This window comes from Rhinolophus sinicus, chromosome 5 (genome assembly GCF_057876585.1).
Source record: "Rhinolophus sinicus isolate RSI-liver-muscle chromosome 5, RSI-T2T, whole genome shotgun sequence".
Lineage (NCBI taxonomy): Eukaryota > Metazoa > Chordata > Mammalia > Chiroptera > Rhinolophidae > Rhinolophus > Rhinolophus sinicus.
In genome coordinates this window covers 5,477,048-5,498,957 of record NC_142505.1, presented here as the reverse complement: position 1 = coordinate 5,498,957, position 21,910 = coordinate 5,477,048, and the positions used below count along the sequence as shown (strand labels likewise).

The following is a 21,910-nucleotide window of genomic DNA, read 5'->3' as shown; positions in this document are numbered from 1 at the left end:
GAATAAATTCAGGAGAGGTTCTTACAGCATTGCCTTTGGAGGTTCTTAGTTCCAGACCTGAAAAAACAAATGCAGAAAAGTTGAATTTTCTTTTGATCATGGATGTTCTTGGATTCAGCTGTTTCCGTGACAGTCTGTGGTTCCTCAATTCCAGAATCACAAAAAACAGTTGTGAAGTAAACTGACGGTTCTCTCAGTAAGAAAACCACTGCTGCTCAGTGACCACTTGGACTTTGAGAAAAGTTTTAAAAAATAAATAAAATGCTTGTCTCCACCGTTGGAATTGTCCCTCACCTGATTTTAGTGTAGAATTTGCTATTACTCTGCCCTTCATTCCCTGCCATGTTAGTTCCTGGCTATCTTTAACCCCTTTGCATCCCTTTTTCTCCCACACCTCCAGGCCTTGGAGTACCTTTTCAAGTTCATCGTGCAGTCAAGGATCCTATACTCACGAGCCACCTGTGGGATGGAAGAGGAGCAGTTCCGGTCCAGCATCCAAGAACTTTTCCAGTCCATCCGGTTTGTGCTCAGTCTGGACAGCAGAAACTCAGAGACACTCCTGTTCACTCAGGTCTGTGAACTGCAGGGACGTTTTGCTGCTAGATTCCTGTTTGTCTTAGCAGGTGGTTTCTTTGTCCTCTGTCTTACAGAGTCAAAGAAGCCCTGCCAGGCTCCTGTGTGTTGATTAAGGGTTAACTTACAAGGAAATACCAAATAGAACGAAATGCTGCTTTTCCTTCAAAGCCAGCCAGGCCCCAGCTACCAAATAGAAAACAGACCAATGCCTTCATGGCCGCGAAGAAGCACCAGTGTGTTCTCAGGAGCCCTCCTTAGGCCGCGTTTATGTAGCTGCCATCTTTCAGTTGGTGATGAACATCTTACTTAACAGAGGACGTTCAGAATGTCTAGGGAATTTCATCTCCTAGTCACTGTTTTCATTTTAAAAACTTTAGTGCTTGTCCATTCCAGCAGTTAAGAGTGAAATAGGTTGAAAAACAGCAGAAATAACTGGAAAACTTTGGTCAAGAATTAGGATTAGATTCTATTAGAAATGTCAGTGTGGGAAGGAAATTTGCTTTCTTATATTAAAAATATCTGGTCAGCTAAGCTATTACCTTTTCAATGCAGTCTCACCCTAGAAAGGATCAAGGATATTGGCCAAGTAACCCCCGTCACAAGGGGGTTATTTTCTCTTATAAGTAAATGTCAGAATTGTATCTAATGGATTACACTTCTCTGATTTTTTGAAGCCAGTTATTACGTCAAAACCTATCAGCAAAGACCAGATAGCCTCTCTCATGTCCTTTCATTCAATCGCTGCCAGGACTGTTATGGGTGCAAATGTATGTTTAAATGTCTCATTTAAGATTGGAATAGTCTGCTTTTTTTATTTTCCACTTGACTCTGTGTTGCCCTGTGATGCCAATTAACTTTAGGCCCCTTGTCCCAGAGGATAGGTAAGCAACTGGGAGCTAGACTATAAAAAGTGGAACTACATCAAGGACGCCAGGTGCCTCTCGAAGAAAGCCTCCTTCTGTGGTCTCCCCTCCTAAGTACCCCAAACAACTCATCTTCCTCCTCCCTTCTCTCCCCAGCCCATCTGTTCCTGCCAACAGGGGCCCAGGACTCCTCCACTCAACCTTCAAAGAAAGGGGGAGCGCAGAGCTAGCTAGCAGAGCAAGGCAGATATGAGAACTCAGCAGTGCCCTGGATTCAGTAGCCGATCCTGCCACATCAGGGTAACGAGCTGAGATCTAGTCTCAACTTAGACCTGACCTGCTTCTTTGGTGCCACGCTCATGATTCATGAGTTTCAGAAAGCTCACCAATTATATTGTTCAGTCAGACTGTATGTCTCTGATTGATTCTGACCAGTCGGAGATGTCAGGGTGCAAGCGTCCTGGTTTCCTGGTGCATAAGTATAGGAAGTCTCATTATACTTCAGAGCCAATCAGCTGCTGCTTATTTTGATTATGAAGTACCTGCTTTCCCCCCTTTCTCTCTTTTATCTAGCTGCTTGTGACAATATGTTTTTGTGCTGGTTCTAATTACAGCAAAATGACTTCCTTGATATCCCAGGGAGTTATGAATCTTCAGATAGAATTCATGTAAGTCCTGTGCTTGGGCCCGAACAGGGACTGCAGTATGACAGACCTGTGCATTACTCCCTTATGGCATAAATTTTCACTCACTCTAGGTCAGTGTCTACTGATGAAGCCGTCAAGTAGACACAACTTAGGAAGAGTGCATGTCCCCTTCTTATCTCGAGGTGACGTTCCATTTCCCTTTGGAAATCTTGGGTTAATAGTGTAAGAGGACTGAGAAGTGGAAAAAGCCTCCTTCCTGCTGCTTCCATTTAGACGACAGAGAAGAATAGAACCAGCATTTATTGAAGGTCTATTGTGTGCTAGGCACTCTACTGGAAATGAGCTTTATGCACCTCACTTTTTCCTTAGACCCATGCCAGGAGATGAATAATAGCATCATCCCACTTTATAGGTGAGAAGACGAAGGATTAGGCAGTAACTCACCCAAGGTTCTGTGGCAGATAAGTGGTAAAGCTGGGATTTGAACTCATGTCTAATTCCAAAACTCATTCTCTTTTTCCCATACTCCTCTGCCTCTCCAAGCCTCTGGAATTACTATCAGATTGTCCTCAAGAAGCCACCTCCTGGGTCTACCAGAGCTGAGATCCTAGAAGAGAAATCTCCAAACACACACCCCCCCTGGGCCATCTAGATCACTGAACTCTATGCCACCATCACTGAAAGTCCTCAAGAGTTCATGACTAAATCTACACATTTTCCATCCTTTGGATTTACACTTGAGACTGCCAGGCATCGCATATGAAGGAAATAATTTACAGAGTCTTCAGATTTCATGGTTTCAAATAAATGTCTCTGTCCTGGGCAAATGGTCCAGCTCTCAGCTGCATCGCTGGCTGCAGGGCTCTGAGCAGATTTCAGCTAATGCTGCTTGGAGCTGCTCAGCTCTCTCTGCCATACTTTCTTTGAGAGACTCCTGGTTTGAGTTTGGGACCAAAATTGGAAAGTCAAGAGCTTGATCATAGAGATAGACAAAAAATGTAAATCCATTTTATGAGCAAAACTACTATGGATATTAAGCCATGTTGAGGTGATTTTATATTCCCTTCTCTTACCAGCAGATGCCTTGGCAAGTTATGAAAGCTTCAAGTGGCCTGGGCCCCAGTCAGTTCTCTTATTTTGATTTCCTTTTTGGTTCTGCCTGCTCCATGTCCCCAGAGTGCTGCAAAGGCCAGGGAGGAGCCCACCCAGGGCACAGGCGCTGCAGTGCCTTCCCAGCTTCTCACCACTTTGTATCTTTGTCTGAGCATGCAAGATAGACACACACCAAACTCTGAGCTAACCCCAGCTTCACTTGCTTCTGCAGGCTGCACTCCTCAATTCCTTCCCAACCATCTTCGACGAGCTGCTGCAAATGTTCACCGTGCAGGAGGTGGCGGAATTTGTGAGGGGGACCCTGGGGAGCATGCCCAGCACTGTGCACATTGGGCAGTCGATGGATGTGGTGAAACTCCAGTCCATCGCCAGGACTGTGGACAGCCGCCTGTTTTCTTTCTCAGGTAAATCAAGTTGGGAGGAGAGTCAGGCTCACCTTTCCTCTTTTCCAGGGTGTTTGCCAGGTGGTGATCAAAGGCAGTTTTATCGACCATCATGCAAGAAGCCAGTGACCCTTAAAATGCAGTTTGGGTAAACTTTGTTAGAGAATGCAGCCAAGACCTGGGCCTACTGCCTCACTCAGAAGATAGTCCTGGGGGCACACGTGGGGTGGCCTGCAGAGCAGCCTGCAGGCCCACAAGTTGAGCCAGCTGCCAGGAATGGGGCCTTCCACACCCCCAGCAGGGGGGGAGAGCAGAGGGAAAGGAGGGGGAGCAAGAGACAAGGGTCAAGCCCAAGGCGATAAACAAAGTCAGGGAAATAAAAGAGACCATGAAGGGGGACCCTGAGGACCCGCTGTGCTTTCTTGGTTCTTTGTCTCACCAGTCAAATAGATTGCGTTTCCCCTTTGAAGGAGCCTCTAAGGATTAGACAAAGAGATGGACAGGGAGCCCTCCATGTCCCCAAAGAGGTCAGGACAGCTTCAGAAATACCATCAGCAGCCCAGGTAGCCTTTCAGAAAGAACCTTCAGATTCAGACCTGAAACCACATTGAACGTGATCAGCTTGAAGCTCAATGGCCAGATGTTAAGATCAATATGAGCCTGATCCTTTAAGCGGAATGTCGCTATCATAGAATAAACTTCTAGGGTACAGGAATAAACAGCAAAACAATTATTAGAATTGTCATAATTAGAATTTTTGGTAGGAAAATTTTTTTTTTAAGTTTGATTTTTGAAGTATGAGAACGCTAATTTCTCAGCCCAGTGCTGCACACGTTTGCAGTGCTAAATGGATGTTCTCTTTAATTCTGCTAATGTAGGGTATTGTTGTTGGTAAAACGGCCACCAATAAAATCCAATAAAATCAGCTTTTCTCTGCCAGTAACAATTTATGGTAAATACTTCTTTCTTCACCAGTTCCTGAATTAAAAGTTTTATCAGTGGTTGGGCCACCCTGTCACTGAGACTATTGCCCACAGTCAGGTTTTGTACACTGCTTTAAAAAGATGCTTTCTGGTGCCCCCCCCCCCCCCCCCAGCCCTGCCTTTGCTCGGGGCCGCTCCAGACCATGTGTACTTTCTCTTCTAATAATGGCCTTGAGCCACTGCTTTCCACTTGGGCCCATTTTTACCTCTTTGAAGTGTACTTTTTCATCTAATAAAACTGTTTTTTCACTACTTAAAAAAAAAAAGATGCTTTCTGAATCTCTGGAAAGGGGGAGAGCGGACTGCTCTCCCTGACCTACTTTATTTTTAATATTTTTGCATGTACTTGCTGCTTCCCATAATCATGTAAGAAAAATTGTTCTTAAACTTTATGTGGTAGTGGAACCATGTAATTGGATTTTGAGATGACAAGCCACCAGCAAACTTCTATTTGCATCTCACTTTCACTGACTGCCCAAATTGCAGCATCGTTCCTGAAGCAGAAGGATTTTTACCAGTGCTGTCATTTAACCAACACTTACATTCTCGGAGCACATTGGTTTGATCTCTTCTACAGCAGATTCTAGTAGCAAACTACTGTTTTGTCTGCAAGAAGCTATTGGTTGTTACAAATCCTACTATGTTGGTATATTGGTCTGCAAAATATACTATGAACTTCTTTTTCAGCCCAACATCTTTTTCAATATAGAAGAGCTGTCAGTCAATCTATTTTATTGGAACATAGTCTAAAGATTTGACAAGACAGTCCCAAAATCTCTCATGTGTCATGTAATTGGACTTCAGCTGAAAAAGATTTTCTTTCTGAATTTCATCCGGCACACTTAACTATGGTCAAATGTGAACAATAAATCCAAAGGCTGTGGCTTGTTTGTGTTACTGATAATCTGACTGAAGCATGCTGGCCAGGTCTGACGGTACCTGCAGGGCACCAGACACATGCTCACACTTGTATCCACTTTGTCTTCTCACCACAGTGTGAGTAAGTGCATATGAGGCCATTAGCACCTCATTCTACAGTGGTGGAAAATCAAGTCCATAGGAGGAATCAACCTGCCTAAGGTCTGAGAGTTAATAAAGTAGCTGGAACTCGGATTCAGCCTTCCTGAATTTAGGGTTCTAAATAGAGTCACCTCTGATGACAGTGCTATTAGGGTAACATTGAGGAGAAAGAAGAGAAGGACTGGCAATATGGGTTAGCTAATTATGAGAGGCTTATGACAAGACAGAAGTCCTGCTTCTGTTGTAATCATTGCTGAGGACACACCTAACACAGCTAGCATCCCACAAGCCTGAGGGGAATGTGAGGCCGTCCTCATGCCTGCCACAAAGTCAGTGCCCGGCCACCTAGCCAGGGCATCTTGAAGAGGGACCATTTATAACCCGTATTAAGTGTGCAGGTTCAGTAAATGCAGCTCATAGAACTATGTGTGTCATTTAAATGGAGTTTTCACTGTAAGCTAAGCTTTCCCTGTAGAGTCTAGTCATTAAACAGATTTCGTTTGGAAGCAGTATCCTAACATTCATCCCCCACAAAATACCATAGATACTAAGGCTTGAAATGAGAAAGAGGGAAAGAGAGATGGAAGGATAATACCGTGGGGTGTCTTAGAACGCCCGGGAAGTGGGCTTCCAGGCCCGCCAAAGGGAAGGGATGACCTCCAGCTTGGCTTCAGTCCCAGCCCCATCTGCTTCAGACCAGCCAAGTCCCACAGTGCCACTGGCTCCCAGAGGTCGCCAGTTCTCTGAAGGACTTCTTCACCTTTGTGTTTTCTCTCCCAGAATCCCGCCGCATCCTGCTTCCTGTGGTTCTCCACCACATCCACCTTCACCTGCGGCAGCAGAAAGAGCTGCTCATCTGCTCAGGGATTCTCGGCAGCATCTTCTCCATCGTCAAGACCAGCTCTCTGGTAGTGGCCCCTCACCCACTCCACCCCCTCAGCTCTGTCCCCTCTCGTGTTACTTGAGCCAGAGGCAGAGCGACAAAGATCTCTTTGTACATTTCTCAGTCAGAGAAGCTTTCATCAGTGACAGGAAGGTGCCCAAGTGAATGGAGGCCTGTGTGTGCCCAGCAGGCTTCTTAACACAACACAGTCTTGCTATTTTTAAAAGTTTCACTGCCGTAAATCCACCCAGAAACGTAGTTATCTGTAGTACCAGAACGCCCAATCCTGTGCTATGCCCTGTTTCTATGAAAAGGTGTTTAATTCTGCACCCCTGGGAGTGTTCTGAGGCTGCCCGTGCACGAACACAGAGAGGCAGGCAGACTGAGAGGCAGCTTGCTCATTCAGACTTTTCTGTCAGTTCCCTGGCAGCTTGATTCCGCCCATATGGCGTTCCTATACCATCCAGATGAGGTCAGGATGTATGAGAGAGAACTGTTGCCCACAAGCACGCTGAGCCTCATGGGATGGTAGAATTGTACTTTAGCGGCGAGGTTTCAGCCGGTAATGCTGGTGCCTATTTTCTTTCTTCTTTATCTTTTCTTTTAAAAAGAGATCTATGGTGGGAGGGTAGGGAGGGCAGGGAGGGGAGGAAAGACCTGTATCAGGCATGGATAAGGGTAGGAATTTATTTTAATGGGATTTATTTTATATATGTATTTATAATAGAAGAAACGCATATTTCTCCTAGAAAATTTGGAAACTACAGGAAAGTATAAAAAAATAAATTAAAAACAAAAATGAGTTTTTTATTACGCCATCTTATTAAGTTGAAATAAGGTTTTTGAAGAATGAAATTTCAGTGCACTTAAAATGAAGGCCAGTAGCCAGGTGATAAGAACATATGAGGTTAGGCTGCCGTGTGGAGCAGGACAGGTGCCAGAAAGAGAGTATGCTTGGTTTGAGCGGGATGCAGGGACCCAATAGGGTGCTCTGGTGTCCAGACTTAAAGTACCATCTGGGGATGGGCCCAGCTTGGCAGTGACTGTGATGGCTCTAGTGGCCCTATTGTTGGCTCTTGGCTCCAGGCAAGGCTTGGCAGCTCTCCGTGCCACCAGGCCTCCGAGAGGCAACATGAGGCGCATAAGGTCTCCTAGTAGTAGCCCAAGGTCAGACTTGAGGGAGTGGGCAATTAGTGCTGAAAGAAAGAAAAATTGAAGGATGAAAGAAAGGGAAGAGGAGGAATGGGAACAGGTAAAAAACCTGAAGGAGACAGCCTGGTTGTATTTGTGCGCTAGAGAGTCGGGTGCAATTAGTTGGTTACAACTAGTCAGAGGGATGTCACAGGTAAGAGTGTTACTGTCAGTTCAACAGATGAGAACACGCGTTGTTCATGAGGAATGGGGCACAGTGGACTTGTACTGAATGGGCCGATAGGGGTTGGATGCAATCTAAGCTCCATGAGAGCAGAGGTATTACCTACCCCGTTCACCTCTGTATACTCAGGTTTTCAAACAGTGACTGACACATGATTAATGCTTAATGAATGACGGACTGATGGATGGGTGGACAGATGGACATTTGCCTGGAGAAGGGGCACTAGGCATCTCTTTGTGAGATAATTAAAATCAAGCTACAGGATTTGGGATTTAATGTGAGAGGTCTACGAAAGGATAGCGTAAACTCTTCGGAAAGTCAGAGCCGGGTGGCTGGGAAGGAGCTCTGCGTGAGGAGGCGTGCTCCATCGTGTCTGCGAGGCTGTTCGGAAAGGTGCGCTGAGACCAGAGTCCTCCAGATGGACCAGCGAACATCAGCGAGAATGCTGAGGAGCTGGAAGGGGCACGCGGGCAGAGATCGCGATGCCCCCAAGAGGAAGCATCCTCAGAAAGACAGAAACGTGTGTGCGTGAGCAGTGGTGCAGGCACTGCCCACATCCGGGGTACGAATACTTCAGCATTTTCTCAGCATGTTAGTCAGCAGTGTTGTGCTTTCTCCTGACATTTCTAGGGAAGTTCAAGATGGCCTTTAACTCAGGACCCTCGCTTCTGTCCTGTGTATTGAAATTAATGTGTCTGCCTGCAGTTCAGAATTGCGGGTGTCAAGGTGGTGCTGGCTTAGGGGAGACCCCAGCCACCATAGCAGGGCGTCAGCGGCAGGTTCCTCACCTCCTCTCAGAGCTGTTGCCCGGGTGCCTTGACACTGCACACTAGTGAGGCTGAGCGCGGTGCTGAGACGCCTGACCGAAGACCACTCGTGACGTGGCTGACTTAGTAAGTACTGCCAGCTGCCTGTCAGCGTGGCCTGGTGCTAATAGTGTGTTCTCTCGCTGCTCGCTCCAGGAGGCAGATGTCATGGAGGAGGTAGAAATGATGGTGGAGAGCCTCCTGGACGTGCTCTTGCAGACTCTGCTCACCATCATGAGCAAATCGCACGCTCAGGAGGCGGTAAGAGGGCAGCGGTGCCCGCAGTGCACAGCCGAGATCACTGTTAGTAACTAACATTCAGGTTTTCTTGCTTTCTTTTCTAACCTGGGACTCCTCCACACCCACCCCACGTCACCATCGCACCACCTTCATCTCAGCCCCCTTTCCTGCATGGTTGTCAGCATGCTGACCCCTTCCCTTCTCCCCTCTGACCTCCGCCTCCCCTCTGAAGGCTCTAGAAGTCTAAAAGTCGTGCTCTCAGGAGTTTACTGAAGGGCAGATTCAGGAAAGCGTCTTGTTCTGTCTTCCTCACACTGTCTTCGTCGGCCTTCGCCTTTCAGCCAAGTCGTTATGATGTGGGATGCAATAGAGATATAATAAGAAGTAGGACGAGGTCGAAGGTGAAAAACAGACTATTCCTTCTAGGAAAGGCTCTCCAAAATGATGTGCACGGCAGAATAATTTTCTCAGAATTTGCTTGAATCTACAGATTAGTTGTTTGCATCCAGTGTTTGTTTCTCAATGTCTAGAAAAATGTGGTGAGGTAGACTTGCACTGGCATTACGCGTCAGTGATCTCGCGGTATCTAATGAGAAGAGAAAGCGACTGGACAGCCTCTCCAGATGGGCAGAGAGGCAGCCCCCAGCACCCCCACTCCTATAACCAGACTGGGCTTCTTGGCCCTGATGTTGGAACATGGTAAACAGATTGCATGGAACCTTCCAGTTGGCAGGTAGGAGATGACAGTGATCTCTCTGAAGAAAACCCTCTGTGGGAGCAAGCCCAGCTCCATCCAGTATGCCAGGGCGAGCAGGGAGCACAGAGAGAGAGCAGGCCTGCCTGCTGGAGCCCAGGTCTTGGAGAGGAGGTCGGCTGTCTTAGGGCTCCTGGGAGGGCACTCTCACTGCAGGTCAAAACGTAAGCACCCTGGCACGTCCTGGCAACCCATCCTTCTAACCAACCACGACACGATGCGTGCCGTAGGCCAGACCCTGCGCCGTGCCCTTTACAAAGACTAACTCATTTAGCAATACTAACGAAGTGATGCATTTTATATAGATTTAATGAAGATGATACTTATTAAGCACTTCTTTGTATATTGGATTTTTCCCTTAAATGCTTTGTATACATTAATTCATCTGATCCTCACAACAAATCTATGAATTATGGCTTACTCCCATTTTTCAGATAAAACTGAGGTTCACGTATCATGCCTATATTTTAGATACATGTATGTATAGTACTTTCATGGGTCTAGAAAGGATTTGAGAGACTGAAAAACTTGTCAAATTCTCATGAAGTTAAAAATATTTGAAAATTTTCCAGCTGAAGTAGTTCTCCTCCATTCCTTCTGAGGAGTCAGTCTTCTAAGAGAAGGCTATGCCAAAGATTGCTGAGATGGTGGAAGTCTTGGGAGTCCTTAAAGCAGGCTTTTCTTCATGGACCCCAGTTGGAACTTGAAGAAAATTTAAACTCATTTTTTATCCTTAAGTTTGTACTTGTCTTAAAGTCCATGGTTCGTCTTCTCATACAGATCAGTTTTGAGTCCTCTGCTTCCCAGACAGTTATGTTGATCTACCGTGTTTCCCCGAAAATAAGACCTAGTCGGACAATCAGCTCTAATGTGTCTTTTGGAGCAAAAATTAATATAAGACATGATCTTATTTTACTATGATATAAAACCCGGTCCTACATAAGACTGGTTCTTATTTTACTATAAGACCCGGTATACAATACAATACAATACAATACAATACAATACAATACAATACAATACAATACAATACAATACAATACAATACAATACAATACAATACAATACAATACAATACAATACAATACAATACAATACAATACAATACAATACAATACAATACAATACAATACAATACAATACAATACAATACAATACAATACAATACAATACAATACAATACAATACAATACAATACAATACAATACAATACAATACAATACAATACAATACAATACAATACAATACAATACAATACAATACAATACAATACAATACAATACAATACAATACAATACAATACAATACAATACAATACAATACAATACAATACAATACAATACAATACAATACAATACAATACAATACAATACAATACAATACAATACAATACAATACAATACAATACAATACAATACAATACAATACAATACAATACAATACAATACAATACAATACAATACAATACAATACAATACAATACAATACAATACAATACAATACAATACAATACAATACAATACAATACAATACAATACAATACAATACAATACAATACAATACAATACAATACAATACAATACAATACAATACAATACAATACAATACAATACAATACAATACAATACAATACAATACAATACAATACAATACAATACAATACAATACAATACAATACAATACAATACAATACAATACAATACAATACAATACAATACAATACAATACAATACAATACAATACAATACAATACAATACAATACAATACAATACAATACAATACAATACAATACAATACAATACAATACAATACAATACAATACAATACAATACAATACAATACAATACAATACAATACAATACAATACAATACAATACAATACAATACAATACAATACAATACAATACAATACAATACAATACAATACAATACAATACAATACAATACAATACAATACAATACAATACAATACAATACAATACAATACAATACAATACAATACAATACAATACAATACAATACAATACAATACAATACAATACAATACAATACAATACAATACAATACAATACAATACAATACAAAATACACTACACAATACACTACACAATACAATACACTACACTACACTACAATACACTACAATACACAATACAATACACTACACTACACTACAATACACTACAATACACAATACAATACACTACACTACACTACAATACACTACAATACACAATACAATACAATACACTACACTACAATACACTACAATACACAATACAATACAATACACTACACTACAATACACTACAATACAATACAATACAATACACTACACTACAATACACTACAATACAATACACTACACTACACTACACTACAATACACTACAATACAATACAATACACTACACTACAATACAATACAATACACTACACTACAATACACTACACTACAATACAATACAATACACTACACTACAATACACTACACTACAATACAATACAATACACTACACTACACTACACTACACTACACTACAATACAATACACTACACTACACTACACTACACTACACTACACTACAATACAATACACTACAATACAATACACTACAATACAATACAATACAATACACTACAATACAATACACTACACTACAATACACTACACTACACTACAATACAATACACTACAATACAATACACTACAATACAATACACTACAATACACTACAATACAATACAATACAATACAATACAATACACTACAATACACTACAATACAATACACTACAATACACTACAATACAATACAATACAATACACTACAATACAATACAATACACTACACTACACTACACTACACTACACTACACTACACTACACTACACTACACTACACTACAATACAATACAATACAATACAATACCCGGTCTTATATTAATTTTTGCTCCAAAAGACACATTAGAGCTGATTGTCTGGCTAGGTCTTATTTTCGGGGAAACGGTACTGTGTTCCATCTGCTTGCTCCAATAACCACTTGTAAGCTCTGGGAGGTTCCCAGGGAGATCCTTGTAGAAGGACCCAGCAGGATGGGCAGAGTCCAAATTCTGTCCAGAGAAGGACAAGCACCTTGACCCAAGTTACCCCTGCAGACTTTAGTACAGTACCCTGGCAACAGGTAGTGACAAAGAACTATGTACCTAAAACTTTCCTAGGAAAAGAACTAGAATATCTGTCTCATTTTGCTGTACTTCTTTGTTACAGGTTAAGGTTTTTCAATTAACCCCATGCTGCGGAAGTCTTACTAAAACTCCCAAGCCCTCCAGGCTTCCCTTAGGAGAAAAGAAAACTCATTTTCAGGGCCAGCGTTGTCCTCTTCCCTTTCATGATCATTGGGGCCATCTCAGACCCTTCCTTCTGTCCTTGCCCTCTGTGGATTGGGGGGACACAGCCCTGGTGATTGTCTGTGCTAAGTGTGTTTTGGGTTGGTCCCCAGGGTGAGTACGTGTCCTGCCTTCTCTCGCTGCTCCGCCAGATGTGTGACACCCATTACCAGCATCTCCTGGACAACTTCCAGAGCAAAGATGAACTCAAGGTAGGCAGCCAAACGCTGATCTGTCACCCAGGAAAGGAAGCATGTGGCTAAGACCACCCAGGGGCTTTCCCCCGGCCAGGGGGCGAGTGCAAGTGACCAAAGCTGCCAAGGGTGTAGGAATCATCAGCCCTACTTTATAGCTGACCGAATGGCTTCCAGAAGCTGACAGCCAACAATGTTCCCATATAGCCAGACCCCAGTAACACTGGCAGGTTTTCCCTGATTGGTAACCTGCCTGTGACCATGTACCTCTATGAGAAGCTACTCTGGGCCACACTGGATGTTAGCAAACCAGGGCTCCTCCCTCCCTTATGAACTCAGTAGTCGCCTCACATTTTGCCCTTGCAAACCAAGCTTCACTGTTTAATAACTATAATAATGGTGACAACTTTTCTTCATTAAATGTTTTTCTGGAAGATACCTGTAAAGAGCAAAAGTAAGTACTGCCCATTGGCTGCCAGACTCTGCATCTGGAGAATTGAGGGGCAGATAGTCTGAGAAATGGGCCCATGATGCAAATGACAGGAGGACATTCCCAAGTTCCACAAGGTGTCAGCTGCTGACAGACTCCTGGGGCTTGTGTCTTTGCATTCAAACGTACTGCCCAGTTCACCCCTGGATAAAGGAGTTATTGCAGATCTAGCTCTGTGCTCTGCCTCCATTCAGAGCCGTCACTTGCATTCCATAGTAATGCATCACACTGTTTTCCATTTGTGTGATCTTTATTAATCATACTGTATCAATTAATAAGCACCAGTTGTCACTTTCTGGTGTCTGATCCTATCTGCCTTTCCACAGACATGGGTCTCTGCAAACTGTTGTCATTAACTCAGTGTAGTGAGGTCAGCCTGTCTTCTCAGAGAGATGGACTTGACAACCCTTGAAGCAAACCAAAAGTTAGCCAGAGCCCAGAGCTCACATCCAGGTCAAGCAGTTTGAGCTGGGGTGTGGAGCCTGAAAATCCAGTCTTGGCTGTTCTAGACCATTTGTGTGTGTGTGTGTGTTGTACTAACTGATTCTCAGTCAGAAGCTCAGGCTAGTATTGTTCTCTTGCTTTTTAATTAAATGGTTATTTTTATCATAGCAATATGTATGCATAATTTTAAAAGCCAAAGCATATGACAAATCTTACAACATAGAGCAGTGGTTCCCTTTGCTCAACCTGACGCATGTCCAGTGTCCAGTCCCTACTCCCCAAAGGCAGCCACTTAGAACTCGCTTGTTAAGTAGCTTCTGCTGCCATTTTTAAATTCATAATTGTTATTATCTGTTTTCTTCTTCCCATGGAAAAGGAGGCTGAGTCTCCTGAATGATTCCTCTCTCACACATACATGTCTTTCCTCTCATTCCTCCAGTGTAATTTGCATACGTTTTTGTTTAATGTGATACCCACTCTTCTTCATTACACTTAGGTGAGTACTGTGGTGAGCCAAGAGCGGTACTGTCACACTTCCTTTCTTGTAAATTTTTTTGTTTTTCCTGGTATTAACTGCCTCTTTTGTTATTTGCTTGGTTTGGTTTTCACATCTGGCTAGGATTTCCTACTTTATCATCTCTGTGATAGACCTCTTCTCCCAACTTTCCTCATGGTATCTGTCAGATACTGTCAGTTCTTTTTTTTCTTTTTCCTGGAGACTTGCTCTGTTTTTATTTATTTAGGTCTCCTTCATGTTAGAGATTCCCTCCTCTATGTAGAGACTCTTGGAAATCAGTTTGGGTCTAAAAGCGAAGTCCTTTGGGGCTGATTAGAAACTCTGTGTGTACAGGGCTTGTCTCCAGCAGGCTTCCCTGTAGACGACTGAAGATGGTCTGGCCATTTGGTCTGAGCGTGCTCTAACTCCTGTGTCTGTTAGCCTGTTTCCTCAGAGAAGAATCCTTTACCCCTCCTACGGATGGAGGAGCCTGCCAATATTTGGGGAACCAAATAGGAAAAGGAGGCTGGGAGTCTTCAGTTCAGCAGGTAAACGTTTCATCAGTGCCTGTTTTCATTTTGGCACCTCGGCCCTCAGCTGTTCCTGTATCCTTGAGTACAGATCATCAGTGATCAACTACTCCAGAGACCGGCCCTCAGCCTTCTGCCAGAGGGGAAAGGCTGGGCACCTAGCACCGTGAGATGGCAGAAGCGATCTTGGAAAGACTGTAAACCTGTCCTCCTGTTTTTAGCCCACATACCCCAGTCCCACTGAACTCCTGGTGAGGCCTCCCATTTCACAGATTCTTGCTTTCTGTTGCTATCACCTCCAAAGGCTCTTGGCTGTCAGCTTCCTCCAGTATACTAAATCAGTTACCATGAAAGCTTTCAAAATTTGTTGACCTCTTTTATATTCTCTCCTGTTTTCTTTGTCTCTGTGAACATATGTATTTCTGTTGCTTGACTCTCGTTTCAGAGAATTTGAGGAGAAACAGAGATGAGGAAGCGTGTAGTCCACCACTTTGAATATGGAGTTCTGTACATGTGTTCTTTTTTTATGACAGCATTATCAAGATATAATTTGCATACCGTAAAATTCACACTTTTTATCTACAATTCAGTGTCTCTGATTATATCCCTCTTAAAAGACTTACAAATAGTGAGATGAAGTTAATAATTTAAAACTTCCCACAAAGAAAAGCCCAAGACTAGATGGTTTAATTGGTGAACTCTACCAAATTTTTAAAGAAATATTAATACCAATTATTCACAAACACTTCCAAAAAATAAAACAGAAAGAACACTTCCCAAATCACTTTATAAGGTCGATTTTACCCTGAAACGAAAACCAAAGACATCACAAGAAAAGCAAACTACAGACCGATATCCATTATGAGCATAAAGGCAAGAATCCAGAGCAAAATACTAGCAAACTGAATCCAGCAACATAGTCAAAGAATTATACACCGTGATCAAGAGGGGTTTATCCCAGAAATACAAGGTTGGCTTAACATATGACAATTAATCGATGTAATACACTATTAAATAGAATAAAGGACAAAACCATGATCATCTTATGGATGTAAAAAAATTTTTTTTAAAATCCACCAATTTTTCATGATGAAATCATGCAACAAACTACAAATAGAAGGGAACTTCTTTAAGCTGATAAAGGGCATCTATGAAAAACCCACAGGTAACATCATACTTAACAAAAAACTGAGTGCTGTCCTGTTAAGATCAGGAACAAGAGAAAGATACCTACTCCAACCAGTTGTATTTTTTATACTGGAGGCTCTACCTGGGGCAATTAGGCATAAGAAAGAAATAAGAGACATGCATATTAGAAAGGAAGAAGTAACACTATATCCTCAAATGACATGATTTTATATACAGCAAATCCTAAGGCATCAATGGAAACACTATCAGAAGTAATAAACAAGTTCGGAAAGGTTGCAGGATACATGACTGATATACAAAAATCAATTATATTTCTTTTCACTAACAAGCACAATCCAAAAATGAAATTAACAAAACAGTTCAATTTACAATAGCATCAAAATAAATTAAGTAATTAAAAAAAATTAAAGAAGACCTAAACAAATGGAAAGGCACCCATGTTCATGGAATGGAGCACTTAATATTGTTAAGATGACAGTATTTCACAAAGTGATCTACAGGTTTGATACAAGACCTCTCAGGGTTCCAGCTGCCTTTTTGCAGACATTGACAATCTGCTTCATAATTCATAGGGAAATGTAAGGGGCTCAGAATAGCCAAACAGTCTTGAAAAGGAAAACAAAACTGGAGGGTTCACACTTCCCAGTTTTAAAACTTACAACAAAATAACAGTAGTCAAGATTGGCACTAGCATAAAGATAGATTTATAGATCAATAGAATTGGATTGAGAATCCAAAAATAAACTATATATCTATCTATGGTCAATTGATATATATATAGATGGTCAATTGATATATATATCTATGATATATATGTGTGTGTATATATATATATATATGTATATATATATATATGTATATACACACACACACATATCTATATACATATATGGTCAATTGATGTTCAACAATGGTGCAAAGACAACTCAATGAGGAAGAAGAGTCTTTTCAACAAATGGTGCTGGGACTTTGTATCTACATGCAAAAGAATGAAGTAGTAGCTGTACCTCACACCATATAAAAAAATTAAAGGGCACAATAGACCTAAATATAAGAGCTAAAGTATAGTCCTCAAAGAAGGAGACAAAGGATATCTTTATGTCCTTGGGTTTAGCAGTGGTTCTTAGATACGAAACCAAAAACAAGCAACAAGAGAAAAAATAGGTAAGTTACACTTCATCAAAGTTAAAAACTTTTATATTCCAAAGGACACCATCAAGAAAGTGATAGAAAACCTACAGAATGAAAGAAAATATTGGCAAATGATATATGTAGTAAAGGACGTCTATCTAAAATACATAAAGAACTCTTACAACTCAACAATAAAAGATAACCCAATTAAAAAATGGGCAAAGGATTTTAATAGACATTTCCCCAAAGAAGCACACTTGAAAAGATGTTCAACATCATTAGTCATTAGGGAAATGCAAATCAAAATCACAATAAGATACCACTTCCATTTTCTTTTTTTTTTTTTTTCCACTTCATTTTCAAAGTGGATGTAATCAAAAAGACAAATATTGGTATTCTAATCTAAACATTTAGTAGAATTCACCAGTGAAGCCATCTAGTCCTGTACTTTTCTTCATGTGAAGCTTTTTATTAAAATTTGATCTCTTCACTTATAGGTCTAGTCAGATTTTCTGTTTCTTATTACTTGAATGAATTTTGGTAATTTGTATCTAAGAATTTGCCCGTTTTATTTAGGTTATATAATTTTTGGCATGCATTTGTTCATAGTCGACTCTTACAATCCTTTATAGTTCTGTAACATCAGTAATAAGGTCTCTTCTTTCATCCCCAATTTTAGTAATGTGAGTCTTCTCTGTCTCTTTTTTTCATGGTCAGTCAGCTAAATTTGTCAATTTTGTCTATCTTTTCAAAGAATCAACTTCTGATTCATTTTTTCCTCTGTTTTTCTATTCTCTAATTTATTCATGCCATAATTTTTATTCTCTTCCTTCTGCTTAGTTTGCTCTTTAGGCTTAGTTTGCTCTTCTTTTTCTAGTTTCTTAAGGTCTAACGTAGGCTATTGATTTGAGATCTTTCTTCCTTTCAATAGAGGTACAACAGCTATAAGCTTTAGATTAATCCCATGAGTTTTGATTTGATGTGTTTTCATTTTTATTAATCTCAAAATGTTTCCTAATTTCCCTTGTGGGTTCTGTTTTGACATATTGGTTATTTGGGGGTGTACTGTTTAATTCCACATGTTTTTTTATTTTCCCAAATTTCTTTTTGTTACTAATTTCTGACTCTCTTCCATAGTGGTTGGAGAACATGCTTTATGTGATTTCAATTTTAAATTTATTGCAGCTTTCTTTGTGGCCTAGCATATGGTCTATTCCTAGAGAAGAGAACACATACATTCTTCTATGAGTATTTGAGAAGAATGAATGTATTCTGCTGCTATTGGATAGGGTGTACTATAGATTCCTGTTAGGGTTAGTTTCTAGTATTGTTCAATATTTATTTTTCTTCACTGATCCTTCTATTTAGTTGTTCTATTCATTATTAAAAGCGGTGTAGTGAAGTCTCCAACTAGCACTGTTGAATTGTCTATTTTTTCTTTCAATTCTGTTGAGTTTTGCTTCATGTGTTTTGAAGCTCTGTTTTAAGTGCATATATGTTTATAATGATGTCTTCCAGGTATATTGGCCCTTTTATCATTGTAAAATATTCTTTTTTGTCTCTAATAATTATTTTTAAAGTCTATATTGTTTGATGTTAATATAGCCACACCAGTTCTCTTTTGGGTTCTGTTTTCATTGTATTTTTCTCTTACTTTCAATATCTTTGTGTCTTTGAATCTCAAGTATATATCTTGTAGACAACATATAATTGGATTGTGCTTATTATTTTTCCATTCTTCCTATCTCTGCCTTTTGATTGGAATGTTTAAATTAATTTACATTTATTGTAATTACCAATAAATTAGAATTTACATTCGCCATTTTCTATTTGTTTTATATCTGTATTATGTCTTCTTTGTTTCTCTATTCTTCCATTTCTGCCTTTTTATGTTAAATATTTTTAGTGTGCCATTTTAATTCCCTCATTGTTTATTTTAGCATGTTTTTAAGTTATTTTCTTAGTGGTTGCCCTGGGAATTACAATTAACATCTTAATTTAAAATAATCTAATTTGGATTAATATCAGTTTAGTTTAGTAGTATATAAAAACTATTAAACTAATTAAACCAGTATAACTCCATTCCTTCCCCCTCCTTTGTGCTATTATTGTCATATAAATTACCTCTTTATACATTATAATCTCAACACAGTTTTATAATTATTGCTTTATGCTTTTGTCTTGTAAATCAAATAGGAGAAGAATTACAAACAAACATAAATACCCGTATATGCGGTCTTTTATATTTACCTATATAGGCACCTTTCCTAGTGCTCTTTATTTTTTCATGGAGATTCGAGTTACTGCCTGGTGTCCTTTTATTTAAGTCTGAGAGACTCCCTTTAGTAGTTCTTGTAGGGAAGATCTACTAGTAACAAATTATCTCAGTTTTTTTTAAATCTGAGAATGTCTTGATTTATTCATATTTGAATAATAGTTTTGCTGGATTTAGGATTCTTGGTTGACATTCTTTCAGTACTTTGAATATGTCATTTCACTGCCTTCTGGCGTCCAGCATATGTGCTGGTAAATCACCTGTTAATCTTTATTGAGAATCATTTGTATATAATGAGTTGTTTTTCTCTTGTTGCTCTCAATATTCTTTGTTTTGGACATTTGACTGTAGGTGTCTGTATGTAGATCTCTTTGGTTTTATCTTATTTGGAGTTCATTGAGCTGCTTGGATATATAGATTAGAGGGTTTCTTTCATCAAATTTGGGAAGTTTTTGACCAATATTTCTTCAAATATTTCTTTAATATTTCTTCCTCTTTATGTCTCTTTCTGATGCTCCTATTATTTATATGTTTGTGCACTTGCTGGTGTCCCACAGTTCTCTTTTGCTGTGTTCATTTTTCTTCATTTTCTTTTTTTCTGTTCTTCTGACTAATCTCAATTGACCTATCTTTAAATTCTCTGAATCTTTCTTCTGCCAGTTCAAATCTGCTGTTGAGCCCCTCCACTGAAATTTTCACTTCAGTTATAGTACTTTTCAAGTCTAGAATTCCTGTTTGATGCTTTTTAAATAATTTCTATCTATTTTATTGATATTTTCTCTTAGGTGTGCTATTGCTCTTATGCTTTCCTTCAATTCTGTTTATGTTTTTCCTTCCTTCAATTCTTTAGGCATAGTTTCCTTCAGTTCTTTGAACGTATTTATAATAGCTGATTTAAAATCTTTCCTAGTAAATCCAACATCTGAGCTACCTCAGAGAAAGTTTCTATTGACTTATTTTTTCCTGTGTATGGGCCGTACTTTCCTGTTTCATTTCACATTTTGTAATTTTTTGTTGAAAACTGAACAATTTAAATAATGTCTCAACTCTGGAAATCAGATTACCTCCCTCCCCGAAAACATCCCCAGGTTTTGTTGTTGTTGCTTTTTATTATTTTGTTGTTGATGCTAATGTTTGTTTGCTTGTTTATGGAGTGACCTTTCCGGACTAATTTTTAAATGTCTGTATTCTTTGTTGTGTGCAGCCGTTGAAGTCTTCATTCATTTAGCTTAGTGATCAGCTAATAACTGGACAGAGACTGCCTTAAATCCATAGGTCTTCCACACTTGCTCATTGTCTCTCTGTGTGTGTTGGAGCTTGCCTTCCGTTCTCTAGCAGTTTACATTACTGCCTTAGTCTTCACTTTCTGTTTACATGGAACCTCAAAGCCAGCCAGAGGTGAGAGATTTAGCCTCTTAGGTCTTTCCTGGGAATGTGTACAGCCCTGTACACATGTGTGGCCTTCTAGGTTCCCAGGAATATGTCAGAGCTTTTCAAAGACCTCGAAGGATATCTCATTCCCCAGATTTTTCTTTTAAGTGTTTTGGCCATTCTCTTGTTTACCCCAACTGACATGGCTGCTTCATGTAGCTGGGATGTTAAATTATTATGGCTGATTTTTTTCAAATGCTATAGTGATAAGGCTTTTCTCACCAAGTGAGCTCTGAGTCAGGTCAAATAAGTCCTCTGAATGGGGCTTTCCTAGGTTGCTACCAAACAGATCAAAAAGTAACTGTTCCCTGGGGATGGTGCTTTTTCAGAAGCTCCCAAACCATTTTGTCCCTTCCAGTGACCTCTAGGCTGCTGGTTTTCATTACTACTGTGGTTCCACAGCTGCTTGTTTTCAAGGCTACTATGGATGTAGGGAGAGAAGGAGCGGACAGGGGGATTGAGCAACTTAAAACACAACAAAGCTCACTGTTCCTACTGAGATTCAGCCTTTTTTTGTTTTTTTTTAATAACACTCCTTGGATTGTTACAAGCCTTTGATTAACCAGTCTTTGCCACTGTTTCATTACTTTCTTGGAAGAGCACGTTTCTGGAGGTCCTTATTCTGCCATTTCTAAAGTGTTTCTCCTGTCAATGTATTCTTAATATCCAAGAAAGCAGATTCTTAAAATCAAATATTCAGGGGCCATGACCCGAAGAATGAGACCCACCAACTCAGTT

General features: G+C 40.2%; 1 protein-coding gene across 10 annotated transcripts in view; it reads left to right on the top strand.

Moving 5' to 3' along the window:
• Positions 1-21,910, top strand: part of DOCK3 (dedicator of cytokinesis 3) — a 294,157-nt gene that overhangs the window by 217,793 nt on the left and 54,454 nt on the right. For 8 of the 10 annotated variants that reach the window (XM_074312252.2, XM_074312248.2, XM_074312251.2 and 5 more), the window contains 5 exons: positions 401-571; positions 3,411-3,603; positions 6,366-6,493; positions 8,806-8,952; positions 13,146-13,244. In XM_074312252.2, the coding sequence (XP_074168353.1) occupies positions 401-571; positions 3,411-3,603; positions 6,366-6,493; positions 8,806-8,952; positions 13,146-13,244 (738 nt within the window). The remainder of the gene's footprint in view (positions 1-400; positions 572-3,410; positions 3,604-6,365; positions 6,494-8,805; positions 8,953-13,145; positions 13,245-21,910) is intronic. The other 2 variants (XM_074312249.2, XM_074312255.2) reach the window with 2 other exon arrangements.